This window comes from Strigops habroptila, chromosome W (assembly GCF_004027225.2).
Source record: "Strigops habroptila isolate Jane chromosome W, bStrHab1.2.pri, whole genome shotgun sequence".
Lineage (NCBI taxonomy): Eukaryota > Metazoa > Chordata > Aves > Psittaciformes > Psittacidae > Strigops > Strigops habroptila.
In genome coordinates, this window is record NC_044301.2 from 1,086,553 (window position 1) to 1,105,992 (window position 19,440).

Consider the following 19,440-nt stretch of genomic DNA (forward strand, 5'->3'; position numbering starts at 1 on the left):
CACAAACTAAAAGAAACTTTGCATGGAGGTAGACAAGAGTCTACACAACATGCAGCAGGTATTGTGAACACACAGTCTCAATAAATTTATATCAATGAAAGTTGCTATGGTACAAATCTCTAGTGCAGATCTGGTCAAGTCAAGTGGTATAAACATTTGACTGATACCTTTGAAATTTTTTAAATGAGAGGAAACTGTTGAAGAAAAAGAAATGTAATGTACAAATTAACAGAAAATACACTGAAAAAGAAAGAAATTATGATACAACATCCCATTAATTTTAGGTCACACAGTAATGAAGCCCTGTATGGGAATGGAAAGAAGTAGGCACAAATCTTTCAGAGACTGTTCCATCAAGATATTGAAGCCACTACTCTGATTTTTCTGATACCAACTTTCTCATCTGCACCTATGAACGAAACAGTCCTTTGAAAGACTAAATCAACAATAATGCTGTGTATTTGCAAAGTCTTTGAACACACCCTCTCAGTCACTGAAAACTACTGTCCAATTGCCAGTCATTATTCTTAAGATTTAATACAAGTATAATTCATGTAGATGTTCCATATGTGCAACCTCTATGATCCAAGCATATAAAACAGGAAGTGACTAAATCTCATTAAATGTCACTCAGAAATTAAACAATAAAGTCTATTGTGTTTGTCTGACTCAAGAGAAAATGTTTTGCTTCAAAAGAATTGCAATTTCACAGCAGAATTCAATACCTTAACCTTTCATATAAATCTTCCAACTTTTAAACAAACTTCTTTTTACGTATATTTAAAATATTGGTAAGCAAATTAAAAAAATGTAGAGATAAATTGTGCTGTATTTGAGAGGCTTGTACAGCCCAGAGAGTAACTAGCTGTGCTTTTCCTTTTATACTGCACACTTACCCAATATACTGTAATGGATGGCTCTGGTGTATAACAATCCTACATGTTGGACAGGTGTTGTTTTCCTCCAAATACTTCACCAAGCAGCTTCTACAGACTAATAATATGAACATTAATAATTAATTAGAAATAAATCAAGAATAGTTTGAAGAAAGTTGTGAGATCACCAGGAGTATCTGAGTGGGTTTCTGACACCCTTGGGCTGTGTCTGTGGAGGGACTGGCTGGCAGGTGACAGGTCATTCAAGAGGAGTGGGCAAGAGTTGGGGGTGTTTGAATAATTTGGGGTTTTTTTCTCTTCGCTTATTAAACTGTCTTTATCTGGATCCATGAGTTTTCTTGCTTTTGCTGTTCTTATTCTCTCACCCATCTCATTGAGTGGAGGCTGAGTGAGTGGCCCTATGGGTATTTAGTTGCTGTCCAGGGTCAACCGACAACAAAAGATTGTCATCTCAAACAGCAGATGTATAGACTACCATAGAAGTTATTAAAAGACACTAATCCTTCAAACAGAACCTATTATCTCTCTTTATTCACAGTGATTATGTTAATAATAGAATAAAATACTAGACTTATGACTGGGAGAAAGGGGGATGGAAAGAAGACAATGGAAGACCAATAGTGATGGAAGAAAAATAGAGGCTCATTTTACAAGCTCAGAGAGACAGTGGGAAAAATATATAAGCATGTTAAAGCACACGAGAGACTGAAAACAATACCGAGAAACAGTTTAGTGATCAATTAGATCAGTTGACTCAGAATAACTGCTGCAGTTTAAATCGGGAAACAGTTAAAAAATAAGAAGAGATGGATATCAGGGTTATCTGAAAGAAAGCAAATAATTTTAGATTGTCATAATAGGTTACATGAAGGAATATAGAGCACTCTAGTTCAAGGAATTTATACTTGGCCACAAATGAAGCAAGAAATTGAGCACATAATTAAAAAATACATGATAATAAAGCAAACTACAATGATACAAAAGCAAATTAGTAAATCCAAAATGCCACGTCTATAGCATCAGAGAAGCCTGGGAACCTGGCAAATACTGCAAATGGATGATATAGATAAACTTCCATGAACTAAGGGAGGATATCAGTATCTCCTTGTGTACTAGTTTTAGTCGGGATAGAGTTAAATTTCTTTGTAGTAGCTTGTATGGAGCTATGTTTTGAATTTTGCTGCATTGTGGCAAGATATCGCTGCTCAGGTGCAGAACCTGGTGGTGAAGGTACACCACGTAGATGCTCATGTACCCAAGAGTCGGGCCACTGAGGAACACCAGAACAACCAGCAAGTGGATAAAGCTGCTAAGACTGAAGTGGCTCAGATGGACTTAGATTGGCAACATAAGGGTGAATTATTTTTAGCCCGGTGGGCCCATGACACCTCAGGCCATCAAGGCAGAGATGCAACATATAGATGGGCTCGTGTTCGAGGGGTGGACTTAACGATGGACACTATTGCCCAGGTTATTCAGGAATGTGAAACATGTGCTGCAATTAAGCAAGCCAAGTGGTTAAAGCCTCTCTGGTATGGAGGACGATGGCTGAAGTACAAGTATGGGGAGGCCTGGCAGATTGACTATATCACACTCCCACCGACCCACCAAGGCAAGAGCTATGTGCTTACCATGGTGGAAGCAACCACCGGATGGCTGGAAACATACGCTGTGCCCGACGCCACTGCCCGGAACACTATCCTGGGCCTTGAGAAACAAGTCTTGTGGTGACACGGCACCCCAGAGAGAATTGAGTCAGACAATGGGACTCATTTCTGGAACAACCTCATAGACACTTGGGCCAAAGAGCATGGCATTGAGTGGGTATATCACATCCCCTACCATGCACCAGCCTCTGGGAAAATCAGACGGTACAATGGGCTGTTAAAAACTACTCTGAGAGCAATGGGTGGTGGGACTTTCAAACACTGGGATACACATTTACCAAAAGCCACCTGGTTGGTCAACAGTAGGGGATCTGCCAACAGGGCTGGCCCAGCCCAATCAGAACTTTTACGTCCTGTAGAGGGGGATAAAGTTCCTGTGGTGCACATAAAGAATTTGTTGGGGAAGACCGTCTGGGTTATTCCTGCTTCAGGTAAAGGCAAACCCACTCATGGGGTTGCTTTTGCTCAGAGACCTGGATATTCTTGGTGGGTAATGCGGGAAGATGGGGAAGTCCGATGTGTACCTCAAGGGGATTTAATTTTGGGGGAAAACAGCCAATGAACTCAATTGTATGCTGTTGCCTGCTCTATAACACTTTTATAGGCCACCAGCTAGATATCTTCAGGTCGCCAGCAACTGACCCTGACTTCCCTCCAATCATCACCTCAACAAAGAATGAATTTTGAGGAAACCAGATGAACTCAGCAGTGACCAGACGAGTTCAGTGGTGTCATCAGCAGGCAACAACTCAACACTACACACCATCCTTCCTGCCCTGAAAGAATATTACAAGAGATGGAGCCTGACATAATGGACTGGATGAATTCAGCAATTTTATAAGGATTGGTCCATGGACTAGGGAATGATATCTTTCTCTTTGTGTGTGGGTGTGGGTGTATATATATGTGTATATATGGGACAGGGGCGATGGTGTGTTGAGAGATGTGGGATCTGAGCATGACCTGAGTGGTATGGAATAAGGGGTGGATACTGTCCTGGGTTCAGCTATAGCAGTCATTTTTCTCCTTCTTAGTAGCTGGTGCAGTGCTGTGTTTTTTAACTTTCAGCCTGGGAACAATGCCGATAACACCGATGTTTTTAGTTGTTGCTAAGTAATGTTTACTCCGACCAAGGACTTTCTCAGTCTCATGCTCTGCCAGGGAGGAGGGGAAGCCGGGAGGAAGCAGAGACAGGACACCTGACCCAAACTAGCCAAAGGGGTATTCCATACCACAGCACGTCATGCCCAGTATATAAATGGGGGGGAGCTACCCGGAAGGCCCAGATCACTGCTCGGGTCGGGCTGGGTATCGGTCGGCGGGTGGTGAGCAATTGTATCCTCTCCCCTTGTTATTTCACTAATCATTATTATCACTGGTGGTAGCAGTAGTGGTTTTGTATTATACCTTAGTTGCGGGACTGCTCTTATCTCAACCCGTGGGAGTTGCATTCTTCCGATTCTCCTCCCCATCCCTCCGGGAGCAGGGGGAGGAAGAAGGGGGGGAGTGAGCGAGCGGCCGTGTGGTTCTGAGTTACCGGCTGGGCTCAAATCACGACAGAAGGTGACGAGGCCGACAGCCCAGCTGAAGTGCCTCTACACCAATGCACGCAGCATGGGCAAGAAACAGGAGGAGGTGGAAGCCACTGTGAAGCTAGAAAGCTATGACCTGGTGGCCATTACTGAAACTTGGTGAGAAGGATCCCATGACTAGACTGTGGTTATCAATGGCTACAGGCTATTCAGAAGGGATAGGCAAGGAAGGAAGGGTGGACAAGTTGCCCTCTTGTTGTGGTTTAAGCCGAGCCGGTAACTAAGAACCATGCAGCTGCTCACTAAGTCTCTGCCTTTTCCCCCCTGCTCCAGGTGGGATGGGGAGGAGAATCAAAAGAATGGAAATCCCACGGGTTGAGATAAGAACAGTACAATAACTAAAGTATAATACAAAACTACTACTACTGATAAAAATAATAAGGATAAGGGGAGTAACAAGGGGAAAGAGTATAAAACTAAAAAGGGAAGGGAAAGAAACCCAAACAATAAACACAAGTGATGCACAATACAATTGCTCACTACCCACCGACCGATACACAGCCCAAACTGAGCAGCAATCTGAGCCTTCCGGGTGACTCCCCCCAGTTTATATACTGGGCATGACGGGCTGCGGTACAGAAGACTGGAGGCAGCCTGGGCTGCAGTGATCACGCACTCATGGAGTTCTCAGTTCTGAGGTAGGTGGGACAGGCAAAGAATACAGTCAGGACCCTGAATGTTAGGAAAGCCAACTTCCGACTCTATAAGGAGTTAGTCAATAGGATCCCGTGGGAAACTGCCCTCAGGGACAAGGGAGCAGAACAGAGCTGGCAGATCTTTAAGGCGGCTCGCGATCCCCAGGTGTAAGAAATCGAGTAAGGAAGATAAGAGGCTGGCATAGCTGAGTCAAGACCTGCTGGTCAAACTAAAGGGTAAGAAGGAAATGCACAGGCAGTGGAAGCAGGGACAGGTATCCTGGGAAGAGTATAGGGACACTGCCTGGTTGTGCAGAGATAGGGTCAGGAAGGCCAAGGTGCAGCTGGAGCTGAACTTGGCTAGGGATGCAAAGAATAACAAGAAGGGCTTCTACAGGTACGTCGACTACAAGAGGAAGGTCAAAGAAAGTGTGCCCCCCTTGATGAGCAAGACTGGTGAACTGGTAACAATGGACAAGGAGAAGGCTGAGGTACTCAACAACTTTTTTGCCTCAGTCTTCACTGGCAGGATCTCTCCCCACACCTCTTGAGTGGATGAACCGCAAGGCGGGGACTGGAGAAGCAAAGTTCCTCCCACTTTAAGTGAACATCAGGTTCATGACCATTTGAGGAACAAATGATGTAGTTGCCGAGCCACTCTCCATGATATTTGAGAAGTCATGGCAGTCAGGCGAGGTCTCTGGTGACTGGAAAAAGGGAAATATCACATCCATTTATAAAAAGGGTAGAAAGGAGGACCCTGGGAATTACCAATCTGTCAGTGTCACCTCTGCGCCTGGGAAGATCATGGAACAGATCCTCCTAAGAGCTATGCTAAGGCACATGGAGGACAGAGAGGTGATTTGAGACAGCCAGCACCACTTCACCAAGGGCAAGTCCTGCCTGACCGACCTAGTGGGCTTCTATGATGAAGTAATTACATCAGTGGAAAAAGGAAGGGCTACGGACGTTGTCTATCTGGACTTCTGTGAAGCCTTTGACAGAGTCCTCCACAACATGCTTCTCTCTAAATTGGAGAGATACGGATTTGATGGGTGGACTGTTCAGTGGATGAGGAATTGGCTGGAGGGTAGTGGTCAATGGCTCAATGTCTGGATGGACACCAGTGACAAGTGGCATCCCTCAGGGGTCCGTATTGGGACCAGTACTGTTTAATATCTTCATCAACGACATAGTGGGATTGAGTGCACTGTCAGCAAGTTTGCAGATGACACCAAGATGTGTGGTGCAGTTGACACGCCTGAGGGACGGGATGCCATCCAGAGGGATTTGGACAAGCTCGAAAAGTGGGTTCACATGAACCTCGTGAAGTTCAACAAGACCAAGTGCAAGGTCCTGCACCTGGGTCGGGGCAACCCCCAGGATTAATACAGGCTGGGGGATGAAGGGATTGAGAGTACCCCTGAGGAGAAGGACTTGGGGGTACTGGTGGATGAAAGATTGGATATGAGCCGGCAATGTGCGCTTGCAGCCCAGAAGGCCAATTGTGTCTTGGGCTGTATCCAAAGAAGCGTGGCCAGCACGTCAAGGGAGATGATTCTCCCCCTCTACTCTGCTCTAGTGAGACCCCCCCTGGAGTACTGTGTCCAGCTCTGGAGTCCTCAGTACAGGAAAGATATGGACCTGTTGGAGAGGGTCCAGAGGAGGGCCACAAAGATGATCAGAGGTCTGGAGCACCTTGTCCTTGAGGAAAGGCTGAGAGAGTTTGGGTTGTTTAGCCTGGAGAAGAGAAGACTCCAGGGAGACCTCATTGCAGCCTTTCAGTACTTAAAAAGGGCCTGTAAGAAAGATGGGGAGAGACTTTATAGCAGGGCCTGTTGTGATAGGACGAGGGGTAATGGTTTTAAACTAGAAGAGGGAGATTCAGGCTAGACGTGAGAAAAATTTTTTATGATGAGGGTGGTAAAACACTGGCACAGGTTGCCCAGAGAGGTGGTGGATGCACCATCCCTGGAGACGTTCAAGGCCGGGCTGGATGTGCTTCTGAGCAACCTTATCAGGAAGATGTTCCTGCTCATTGCGGGGGGGTTGGACTAGATGACCTTTGAAGGTCCCTTCCAACCCAAACTATTCTATGATTCTAAGTTCCTCAAGGGGCTCCTAGGAGGCCCCTGATGATCTTAGAAGTTGTTCCCATTCACAGAAAATCTAGATGATCTAAAAGCAGAGTCCGGAAACCACTGTGCAAACTGCTGCATCTGTTGGATGCTTCTGTTAGCTGCACTAAGCCAGGAGAAGGTGGAGAATGTTTTATGAACAAATGTGGCGTTTCTCAAACACTGTCAGGATATGATATGTATTGTGTACTGACCACCCTTTCCTGATGGGGTACAAGTAGTTCCAGCTCCCCTGGCAGAAATAAGGATAAATCAGGTTCCTTGAAGAGCGGATGAATTATGAGAATTAGCTGCCCAAATGTACCCCCGCTATTCACAACTGTCCATGCAGCAAAATGCAGGGAAACCTGCCTGGAATCAATGGGTAGAGATAACACAGTGTGTTACAAAGTATTAGGGACTAAGTTCAGGAGAAAAGGCAAAAATTTCTTACACGGATCAAGAAAAAACAGGAACTTAGAGTAACTGCGAAGATGGACAATAGAAAACAGGTTGCAGACAAAAAAGGATAAGATAAATAAGTGCAGGAAAGTTAAGAAGACTTAAATAAGGAAACAAGGTTAGGAAATAAGGTTAGTAAATCAGAAGAAATGGACTGAGGCTGTGGAAAGTGTTAAAGGATTCAGAAGAAAATATGGCAAAATGGATTAGGAATAAAACATGGGATAAGCTAAAGACAGGATACTACAGCTGAAAAGAAGAGCAGTAGTAGCAGTATACCTCAGTGCTCAAGCTCTGCTGCCCTACCCCCGATTGATGAAAACCAACAATAGGGAGGGCTACTTTGGGCCCAGGATAACCCATACGAATGGGTGCCTGTGCGCTGAATACACTGGGGTCAGACTAAAGTGTAAGAAGGAAATCCGTACCATGTACTGATAAACCGCACAGCAGCTGCCAAACAAGGAAACTAGATTTGTATTTTTAAAAGCAAGAGAATTTTACACCAATCAGTAACAAAACCATGTACGACTAGAGTCGCTCCAGCTCCATAGGCATGTAGTTAAAAAATTGAAACTTGTGTTACTATGGAAAAGCCTGGACAGATACAAGGGCCTCCTACAAGGTCAGGATGAACAATGCTGACAAACAAAGAACCCATAGTGGGAGAGGAGGCTTTGCCCTTGTGTAGGCGGATTAAGAAACAGGGCTAACGAATTCGTAATCAGGAAAGACTATCCTTGAAGCCTGGTACATCCTGGAAGCACATGGACATCATTGACATATGGCTTCATGCATCAGCAAAACATGACTAGGGTGTCCTTTTGATGAAAATGATGTAACCTTATGCAAATTAACTGTTAATTAATTTGTTTTTCTTGGGTTGGGGGGATGGGGAGTTCCCCTCTCTTTTTGTGGGGTGTGTGTGCGTCCCCCTCCTTTTTTAATTATTGTCTTTATCTCAATGCACGAGTTTTCACACTTTTATCCTTCCAATTCTCTCCCCCATCCCACTGGGCGGGGATGAGGGAGTGCCTGTGGTGTTTAGCTGTTGGCTGGGTTAATCCATGACACCTTGTCATCAGAGATATCTTTTCAGGATGGGTTGAAACTTTGTCCTCTAAAAGGAACACAGACTCTGTAACTGTAAACCTTCCATTTAAGGAAATTATCTGTAGGTATGGAACATCCACAGAGAAAGGATCAGATCAGGATGGACTTTTGTAAGTGAAAGAACTCAAGCCTTAATGAGTAACCTGGGAATTAAACAAAGACTGCATACATCCTACCACCCACGATAATCCGGAATGGTAGAAATAATGAATCAGACTTGTAAAAATAGTCTAAAGAAAACTGTACGACAATACCCAAACCAATGGGCTGGAAAATTACAGTTGGTATTAGTAGCTTTAAGGAACAGTGACGGATTAAGTACTGGTTTAAAACCGTACAGCATAACATTTGCATAGCCCATGCCTTGGTGACCCCACACTCAAGACCCTAAGGGCCTCATCACCATGAACTTCCCTGATGATCTGAGCTCTTGGTTGAACCTGGCTATGATGTCTGGGTCTGCCTTGCTTGGGTACTGTAGGGCTGGGGCCTGGCTGGCAAGCCCCCAGCCTTGCTAGCTGTTATTTGTGCACAGCTTCCCCATTCCTGTAGGGAGCAGCTGGCCCTAACTGCTCCCTGACATATAAATGGATTCATGTTTCTCAGATCTCCCCCTACAGGGGCAAATAAGTGTGGAATTAATCAGGGATTTGTCTCCCATAAAAGCCTCACAGACGAACTACTGAGGTAGGAACGAGATAAGTGAACAGAAAAATGACTGCCAGACTCAAAGGGTTGTGATCAGCAGCATGAAATCCACCTGCAGGCCAGTCATGAGTGGTGTAGCCTAAGGGTTGATACTGTTGATGAAGCGTTCTTACTTCAACTACAGGAAGCATCACGCTTGCAGGCTCTGATCCTGCTGGGGGACTTCAGTCACCCTGACATCTGCTGGAAAAGCAGCACAGCAAGATGTAGGCAGTCCAGTAGACTCCTGGCGTGCATCAAGGATAATTTCTTAATCCAGGTGATAGAAGAAAGCCCAGCCAGAGGAGAAGGGTTCCTGGACCTGTTGCTCACCAACAGAGAGGAAATAATTAGAGAGGTCAAGACAGGTGGCAGCCTGGGCTGCAGTGATCATGCCCTGGTGAGATTCACAATCTTGAGGGATATGGGCCAGAGTCTTAGGAGAGCAAACATTCAGTTGTTTAAGGAATTAGTGGATGTGACCTGGGAAACTGCCCTCAAGGACAAAGGAGCTGAACAGAGCTGGCAGCTCTTCAAGGACATTTTTCTTAGAGCACAAGTGCTCTCAATTCCCACATGTAAGAAATCAGGCAAGGAAGGCAAGAGACTGACATGGGCCACGAGGATGATAAGAGGGCTAGAGCACCTCCCATATGAAGACAGGCTGAGGAAGTTGGGGCTGTTCAGCCTGGAGGAGAGAAGGCTGCGTGGAGACCTCATAGCAGCCTTCCAGTATCTGAAGGGGGCCTATAAGGATGCTGGGGAGGGACTCTTCCTTAGGGACTGTAGTGGTACGAGAAGGGGTAATGGCTTCAAACTTAAACAGGGGAAGTTTAGATCAGATATAAGGAAGAAGTTCTTTACTGTGAGGGTGGTGAGGCACTGGAATGGGTTGCCCAAGGAAGTTGTGAATGCTCCATCCCTGGCGGTGTTCAAGGCCAGGTTGGACAGGGCCTTGGGCCACATGGTTTAGTGCGAGGTGTCCCTGCTCATGGCAGGGGGGTTGGAACTAGATGATCTTCAGGTCCTTTCCAACCCTAACCATTCTATGATTCTATGATTCTATGACATGGCTGAGTAAAGACATCCTGGTAAGACTAAAGTGTAAGAAGGAAATCCGTAGGCAGTGGAACCAGGGACATGTATCCTGGGAAGAATGTAGTGATGCTGCCCAGATGTGTAGGCATGGGACCAGGAAAGCTAAGGTGCAGTTGGATCTGAATTTGGCAAAGGATGCAAAGAATAACAAAAATGGCTTCTATGGGTATGTTGGCCAGAAAAGAAAATTAGAGAAAATTACACACCCTGATAAATAAGACATGGGAAATAGTGACAACCAACATGGAGAAGGCTGAGGTACTCAACAGTTTTTGTGCCTCAGTTTTCAATGGTAACCTCTCTTCCCACATCTCTCAAACCCCTGAATATCAAGGCAGGGACTGGGGGAAAGAAGTCCCTCACTTCGTAGGAGAAGTTCAGGTTCGAGACCACCCGAGGAACCTGAACATACACAAGTCCATGGGACCCGATGAGATGCACCCCAGGGTCCTGAGAGAAGTGGCTGACGTAGTTGCCAAGCCACTCTCTGTCATATTTGGAAAGTCACGGCAGTCACCCAGCCTGACCCGAGCAGCGATCTGGGCTTTCCGGGTGACTCCCCCGGTTCATATACTGGGCATGATGTGCTGTGGTATGGAATACCCTTTGGCTAGTTTGGGTCAGGTGTCCTGTCTCTGCTTCCTCCCGGCTTCCCGTGCCCCTCCTCACTGGCAGAGCATGAGAGGCTGAAAAATCATTGATCTGGGTAAGCATTACTTAGCAACAACTAAAACATCGGTGTGTTACCGGCATTGTCCTCAGACTAAAGCCAAAACGCAGCACTGCACCAGCTACCAAGAAGAAAAATAACTGTTACAGCTGAACCCAGGACACTGGAGAAGAGAAAGCTGCACGGAGACCTCATAGCAGCCTTCCAGTATCTGAAGGGGGCCTACGAGGACACTGGAGAGGGACTCTTCATCAGGGACTGTAGTGATAGGACAAGGGGCAATGGGTTTAAAGTGAAACAGGGGAAGTTCAGGTTAGATGTGAGGAAGAAGTTTTTTACTGTGAGGGTGGTGAGGCACTGGAATGGGTTGCCCAAAGAAGTGGTGAGTGCTCCATCCCTGGCAGTGTTCAAGGCCAGGTTGGACAGGGCCTTGGGCAACATGGTCTAGTGCGAGGTGTCCCTGCCCATGGCAGGGGGTTGGAACTAGATGATCTTCAGGTCCTTTCCAACCCTAACCATTCTGCGATTCTACGATTCTATGATTCTATGGATGGCATCTACCTGGACTTCTGTAAGGCCTTTGATATAGTCCCCCACAACATTCTTGCTGCAAAATTGGAGAGATATGGGTTTGATGGATGGACTGTTAGATGGGTAAGGAATTGGCTAGATGGCCACATCCGAAGAGTTACAGTCAGTGGATCAATGTTCAAGTGGAAATCAGAAACAAGCGGGATCCCTCAGGGTCCAGTACTATTCAATATTTTCATCAGTGACATAAACAGTGGGATTGAATGCACCCTCAGCAAGCTTGCAGACAACACCAAGCTGAATGGCGCAGTTGATTTTCTAGAGAGAAGGTATGCCATCCAGAGTGACCTTGACAGGCTTGAGGAGTGGGCCCCTGCCAACCTCATGAAGTTCAACAAGGCCAAGTGTAAGGTCCTGCACCTGGGTCAGTGCAATCCCCAATATCAATACAGGCTGGAGGATGAATGGATTGAAAGCAGCCCTGCAGAGAAGGGCACATAGCAATTCTGGTGGACTAAAAATTGGACATGAGCTGGCAATGTGTACTTGCAGCCCAGAAAGCAAATTGCATCCTGGGCTACATGAAAAGAAGCGTGGCCTGCAGGTCAAGGGAGGTGATTCCCCCTCTACTCCACTCTCACGAGACCCCACCTGGTGTACTGAGTCCAGCTCCGGGGACCCCAGTACAAGAAAGACATGGACCTGCTAGAGCCTGTCCAGAGGAGGGCCACGAAAATGATCAGAGGGCTGGAACACCTCTCCTATGAAGAAAGTCCGAGAGAGTTGGGGTTTTTCATCCTGGAGAAGAGACCAATTTTAATGAACATTTTCATGACTGTTCTCAGTTCAGAGAAGTGATGCATTGTAGATATGGTAAGAAATTTATATCTAGTTGGACTCTTCCTAACAAAACATGCTTAGATTTGGAACACAGTCCCATTCCCAAAGTTACTAGAACAGCATTTCAAATAGGTCAGTAGCATATATACTCGTAGTCTTCAGCTTTCATAAGGGATGTTACAGACACTGCATGCCATTAAGATACTTAGCCAATCTGCTGTTTATCATGGATGCATGTAGAAGAAAAACATGCTATGATAATAAACCTTTGGCAAAAAAGTAATTTCTTTTTCCTCAAGTCAGATGCTTTGAATCATTTTATTCAAATGCAATTTAACTTTTCACTTTCACAAAATACACTACAATTGACTTCAATCAGAAAATGAAACAAGGAAAGGTCTTTAGTACAGAGATTAAAACTTTTAAAATGCATACTACAGAGCAGCATGCTTTTGGAACTGTTTCTAAATCTTTACACAGCCATATATTTGATTCAAAGAAAAATAACTCCCTCATTTTAACCGGTACTATTGTTATTTCACTAATAATAATACATTACAGTATTAAGTGTTTTCCTGACCTGAAGTTCTAAACGAACTCCAGCTCAAACTTCAGAAATAAAAAAGTTACCTAAATTGTATATATTTTTATTAAGAAAGCTTAAAAATCTTTTCCTTAAACAGTGATTCTTTTAATTTTAAGCAGCCTTACAACAGCCCTTATGGTATAAAGCAAGAGAACTGTAGCTATAGCGCCATCTACCTCTTAGACATGATGGTATGTTTAAATAAACAGCAGTTAAAGCCAAAAAGGTCACTACGCTTGCTTTCCTTATATATTGCGTTTCCATATTTAAGATTAAATTTATGTTGCTGGTAGAAGTTATTATTGGACCAGTCCTAGTAATTTTGCCCGCTAAGTTCAGATCTTGCATTGCGGTCTGCTCCAGTGGTATGTACTAGCAGATCCAGTTGTAAGGGTGTGAGGCCATAACCTGCTTGAACCAAGTAAACAAAAGAACCAAACCCATCTTCTAAAAGCACTAAAACTTCTCACTTGCCATCAGTAGATCCTCCAGTTCTGAATAAGGAGATATGAACCCCTCCTAAACTAAACTCAGCATAGGTCAGCTCAGTTGTTCACTGCCCTTGTTTCGGCTGGGTTCATTTTTGGTTCATTTTCTTCCTAGTAGCTAGTACAGTGCTGTGTTTTGGCTTCAGTCTCAGAACAGCGCTGATAACACATCGATGGTTTTAGTTGTTGCTAAGTAATGCTTACCCTGATCAAGGACTTTTCAGTCTCTCATGCTCTGCCAGTGAGGAGGGGCACAAGAAGCCGGGAGGAAGCAGAGACAGGACACCTGACCCAAACTAGCCAAAGGGGCATTCCATACCACAGCACGTCATGCCCAGTATATAAACTGGGGGGAGTTACCTGGAAGGGGACGATCGCTGCTCAGGGACGGGCTGGGTATCAGCCAGCGGGTGATGAGCAACTGCATTGTGCGTCACTCTTGTTCTGCTGGTTTTTCGGGTTTTGGTTTTTGTTCCCCCCCCCCTTTAGTTTTAGATCTCTCTCCTTATTTCCTTTTTCATTATTAGTAGTATTATTTGTATTATATTGTACTTTATTTTAATTATTAAACTGTTCTTATCTCAACCCGTGGGCTTTATTTTTTTGTTTTACTTTCTTTTCTCGATTCTCCTCCCCATCCCAGTTGGGGGTGGCAGGGGGAGTGAGCCATCAGCTGTGTGGTACTTACTTGCCAGGTGGGGTTAAACCATGACAGTCACAAACTAGAAAGGTTTGTACTAACAAACCAGGAGGAACTGGTTCAAGACGTAAAGGTCAGGGGAAGCCTTGGCTGTAGCGATCATGAGATGGTGGAACTCAGGATCCTGTATGGGGGAAGCAAAGCAGTAAGCAGGACTAGAACCCTAAACTTCCGGAGAGCTAAATTCAGCCTCTTCAAAGAGCTACTTAGAGGAATCCCATGGGATAGGGCTCTAGAAGAGAAGGGAGTCCAAGAGAGCTGGCTAATATTTAAGCACCACTTCCTCCAAGCTCAAGGCCAGTATATCTCCATGATGAAAAATCAGGCAAAGGGGGCATGGACGAGCAGGGAGCTCCTAGTGAATCTCTGTCGTGAAACGGGTGGTCGCCTTAGGCCAGTGGACAAGATATGTTAGGGAGCTTGCACCTTCCTGTCCAGATTTGTCCCGCACGCCAATACTGTCACATTACAAGGGGGGTTTCCTCGAACCCTTTATATTTGACCAGCCTGCCATTTTCCCAAGACGAGACCCTTGTGCCTGACCAGCCCATCCAGCATCCCGTTCGGCCTGCCAGTTTCCCAAGAAAGACAAGACCCTTGTGCCTGACCAGCCTGTCTGCGTATTGGACAGCCCACCAAATTGGAGGGTGATTCGACTAACCTATTCAGGGACCCCTACCGACAGTGTCACCGAGTCAAATCCCTTATTTCAAATATTCAAGTCTCTGGAGACTTAGACAAAACAGACTTCGGATGAAGATTTGAATTATACAAAATACAAGTTTGTGACAGGATAAGGTTCAGAGATTGCCAGTGATAGGGACTGTCTGCAAAAACAAGCTTGAAGCAATACACAGCCAGACTATAATCACTCATAACAGCTAGTGTGAGTTAGTCATTTAGCGTGCATAAGATAAACTTCTTACCCAATAGGCGTCCCTATGGGGGAGAAGACAGGTTCAGCCCATCGAATGATCCCAGAAGTTACAATGGAGTCTTCCCTCCTTTCCCTTTCCTAATTTCACATATTTATACAATTCGATTCAGGTTGGTAACTCCCCATAACCCTAGTCATGTTCTGCTGACACATGAAGCCGTATGTCAATGATGCCCATGTGCTTCCAGGATGTACCAGGCTCCAAGGATAGTCTTTCCTGATTACGAATTCGTTAGCCCTGTTTCTTAATCCGCCTACACAAGGGCAAAGCCTCCTCTCCCACTATGGGTTCTTTGTTTGTCAGCGTTGTTCATCCTGACCTTGTAGGAGGCCCTTGTATCTGTCCAGGCTTTCCATAGTAACACAAGTTTCAATTTTTTAACTACATGCCTATGGAGCTGGAGTGACTCTAGTCATACATGGTTTTGTTACTGATTGGTATAAAATTCTCTTGCTTTTAAAAATACAAATCTAGTTTCCTTGTTTGGCAGCTGCTGTGCGGTTTATCAGTACATGGTGCCTTCAAGTTCCCACTCCTGCAGGGAGTACAATAGAGCCTGGCCGTGGGGCCTTCGCTCCACTCCACCCTCCGTTCAGTTTCTCTTAGCATATGCGAAGGTTGCAGGGCTGCCTGGGGAACTATCACCAGGTAGATTCCGTGCATGCCAACCGCATCCCACCTTGGAAATATCAGCTGCATTTTACCCTAAGGTTTCCTTAGTGTTATAACACAACTTTGGGGGACTGGGGGGAGGTGGTCTCTAATTTCCCCTATTTTCCCACAATCTCAAATGCAAGAAAGAAATGTATGGGATGTGGGAAAAGGGACAGGCCAAGTGGGAGGATTATAGGAACATCGTTAGGGTATGCAGGGATGCGCCAAGGAAGGCCAAGGCCCACTTGGATTTGAGTCTACCAACGGACATCAAGGACAACAAGAAGGGTTTCTACAAGTATATCAGCAGCAAAAGGAAGATAAGGGGAAATGTGGGGCTGCTGCTGAATCAGATGGGTGTCCTGGTAACAGAAGACACAGAGAAGGCAGAATTACTGAATGCCGCCTTTGCCTCAGTCTTTACTGCTAAGGACGGCCCTCAGGAGTCCCAGACCTCGGAGGTTAGAGATGAAGGCCAGAGAAAGGAAGGCTTTCCCCTGGTCATAGAGGGTTGGGTTAGGGATAGGCTAGACAGACTTAACACCCATAAATCCATAGGCCCTGATGGGATGCACCCATGGGTGCTGAAGGAGCTGGCACATGTTGTTGCTCTGCCGCTCTCCATCATCTTTGAAAAATCATGGAGAACACAAGAGATGCCCTTCAAAAAGGGTACAAAGGAGGACACAGGAAACTACCAGCCAGTCAGCCTCACCTCCATTCCTGGAAAGGTGATGGAACCGGTCATTCTGGAGGTCATCACCAAGCATATAGAAGAGAAGAAGGTCTTCAGGAGTAGTCAGCATGGATTCACCAAGAGTAAATCTTGCTTGACCAATCTGATAGCCTTCTATGATGACACGGCAGGATGGGTTAATGAGGGAAGAACAGTGGATGTTATCTACCTCGACTTCAGCAAGGCTTTTGACACTGTCTCCCATAACATCCTCGTAGGCAAGCTTAGGAAATGTGGGTTAGGTGAATGGACAGTGAGGTGGATCAAAAACTGGCTGAATGGCAGAGCTCAGAGAGTCGTGATCAGTGGCATAGAATCCAGTTGGAGGCCTGTAGTCAGTGGTGTTCCTCAGGGATCAATACTGGGTCCGGTCTTATTCACCTTGATTATCAATGACCTGGATGAAGGGCTAGAGTGCACCCTCAGCAAGTTTGCTGATGATACAAAGCTGGGGGGAGTGGCTGATACGCCTGAAGGCTGTGCTGCCATTCAGCGAAACCTTGATAGGTTGGAGAATTGGGCAGAGAGAAACCTAATGAGGTTCAACAAGGGCAAGTGTAGGGTTATACCCCCATGAAGAAAAATCAGGCAAAGGGGGCATGGATGAGCAGGGAGCACCTGGGGGAGGAAGAACCCCAAGTACCAGTACAGGTTGGGGGCCGACCTACTGGAGAGCAGTTCTGCTGAGAAGGACCTGGGAGTACTGGTGGATGATAAGTTGACTATGAGCCGGCAGTGTGCCCTTGCGGCCAGGAGGGCCAATAGTATCGTGGGGTGCATCGGGAGGAGTGTGGCCAGTAGATCGAGAGAGGGGATCCTCTGCTTCTACTCAACCCTGGTGAGGCCACATCTGGAGTATTGTGTCCAGTTCTGGGCTCCTCAGTGCAAGAAAGACAAGGAGCTACTGGAGAGGGTCCAGCGGAGGGCCAGGAAGATGATTAGGGGTCAGAAGCATCTTATGAGGAGAGTGAGGGAGCTGGGCCTGTTTAGTCTGGAAAAAACTGAGAGGGGACCTCCTTAATACGTATAAATATCTCAAAGGCGGGTGCCAGGAGGATGGTGCCAGACTCTTTTCAGTGGTGCCCAGCGACAGGATGAGGAGCACTGGCCATAAACTAAAACACGAGAAGTTTCACCTCAACATGAGGAAGAACTTCTTTACATTGAGGGTGGCAGAGCACAGGAACAGGCTGCCCAGGAGGGTCGTGGAGTCTCCCTCTGTGGAGACATTCAAAACTTACCTGGATGTGTTCCTGTGTAACCTGCTCTAGGTGGCCCTACCTTGGAAAGGGGTTTGGACTGGATGATCTCCAGAGGTCCCTTCTAACCCTAACAATTCTGTGATTCTGTGAAATGAAGAAACAAAGTGGGAAAACTCTACTTTCCCTATAGGTATTCTTTAAAAAGCTGGTCTCCACCCTTCCACCCATACTACGAGGGTATGTCTCCCCTCAGAATTAATACCATAAGTCTAAGGATGAAACCAAAAGCAACAAAGTTTCTGAAAACATAAATTTATAATAAGGGACATTCCACAAGACACTCCATAGGTTTGGTCTAAGAATGCATTCCTGAGAAACCGCATGGCCTATGTGAACTGAGCACACCTGCTTGCAGTGCATGTTTTAGGGTTGCAGATAAATGAATAAATAAACGCATTTTAGAACAATGAAAAAGCGACCCTCTAGCAAGACTAATTTTAATATTTAATGGCAGCATTACAGAATTTGGAACAAAACATAGCAAAAGCCTAATTAAGGTTCTAAATGCTTTACTTGAAACAGAACACCAAGGAACTTGATATTTGTAGCAAATGGAGAAGTGACGGAAGAATGAGCTAAAAAAGGAGTGATAAGAAAACCAAGAAATGCAAATACATTAAAGCTGATGAACAGCATCTAGAAATCAGATGTATTGGAAAAAATTATCTCTGGGAAATCTGAAACATCATATCATCTCTGTAAAGCATGCCATATCTCTTCTAATATTCAGCAGAAAAACTACATTCCTTAACATATACATTACCATTTACTATATATGGTTTCAAGTTTGTTCTTCTTATTTGTCTCACAAAACAATATATTTTTGTTGAAAAAATATAATTGCATAGCAGAGCTTGCATAATTCTAGCTGATACACAGTAAAACTTTAAACTTAAGCTAAAACTGTTAAAACATCTAGCACATCAAGTAAAGAAACAGTTTTAGCTTACTCACAGCATTATATTCCTACTTACATGTATGTAAGCATTCTGTTACAGTAGTGGCATCAATCAGGTATCCATTGCATAAATGACAGGTTATATGGACATTAATGTCCCAAAGCTTAATCTTTCTAGTCATCATCTTTGGTATCTGTAAAAAAAAAAAAAAAAAAAAATCACCCACACATTACATAGCAACTCAGATTTACTGATGAAGTAAAAGTAGTTTTGGAATAAATGAGTAATTATAATTCACCATAAAGATATGCTCATGTAGATAGTTTCAGGCTCTTGTATATATATGCATATATTTTGAGTACTAAACTTTTAAAAGATTATAAAAATGAATGATTAAATAATTGAAATCTACACTAATTTACATGTCAAGGTTTCAGAGTAGAAGAGTCCTAGTACATTATTAACACTGACCAAGTGTGGTGGGTTAGCCTTGGCTAACTGTCAAACTCGCACCCAGCTGCTTGCTCACTCCCCCTTCTCAGCAGAAAAGGGAGAGAAAGTAGGAAGAACAGGAACAAGAAAGCTCGTGGTTCAAGATAAAAATAGGGAAATTGCTTACCAATTATGATCATAGGCAAAACAGACTTGACTTGGGGAAAATTAAGTTATGCCAACTAAAATAAAAATGTAATTACTAAGTCGGGTAGTAGGAAACAAAAAGACAAACATTAAACCAACTCCTTTCCTCCCCCCCTTTCCCATGCCCATCTTCACTCCAGACACCTTCCCCCCACTCCCCTTCCCCAAGTTGCAGAGGGGGGATAGAGGTGTGGGGTTACGATCAGTGCATAATGGTTTCTCTCTGCTGC

At 45.0% G+C, this 19,440-nt stretch overlaps 1 protein-coding gene across 7 annotated transcripts in view; it reads right to left on the reverse strand.

Moving 5' to 3' along the window:
• The window catches only part of LOC115601766 (polycomb group RING finger protein 3-like), a 111,016-nt gene that overhangs the window by 56,692 nt on the left and 34,884 nt on the right, over positions 1 to 19,440 (reverse strand). For all 7 annotated transcript variants that reach the window (XM_030472155.1, XM_030472156.1, XM_030472154.1 and 4 more), the window contains exons 3-4: positions 18,647 to 18,764; positions 897 to 993 (exon numbers count right to left, since the gene is read on the reverse strand). In XM_030472155.1, coding sequence (XP_030328015.1) covers positions 897 to 993; positions 18,647 to 18,755 — 206 coding nt within the window. In that variant the 5' untranslated portion in view covers positions 18,756 to 18,764. The remainder of the gene's footprint in view (positions 1 to 896; positions 994 to 18,646; positions 18,765 to 19,440) is intronic.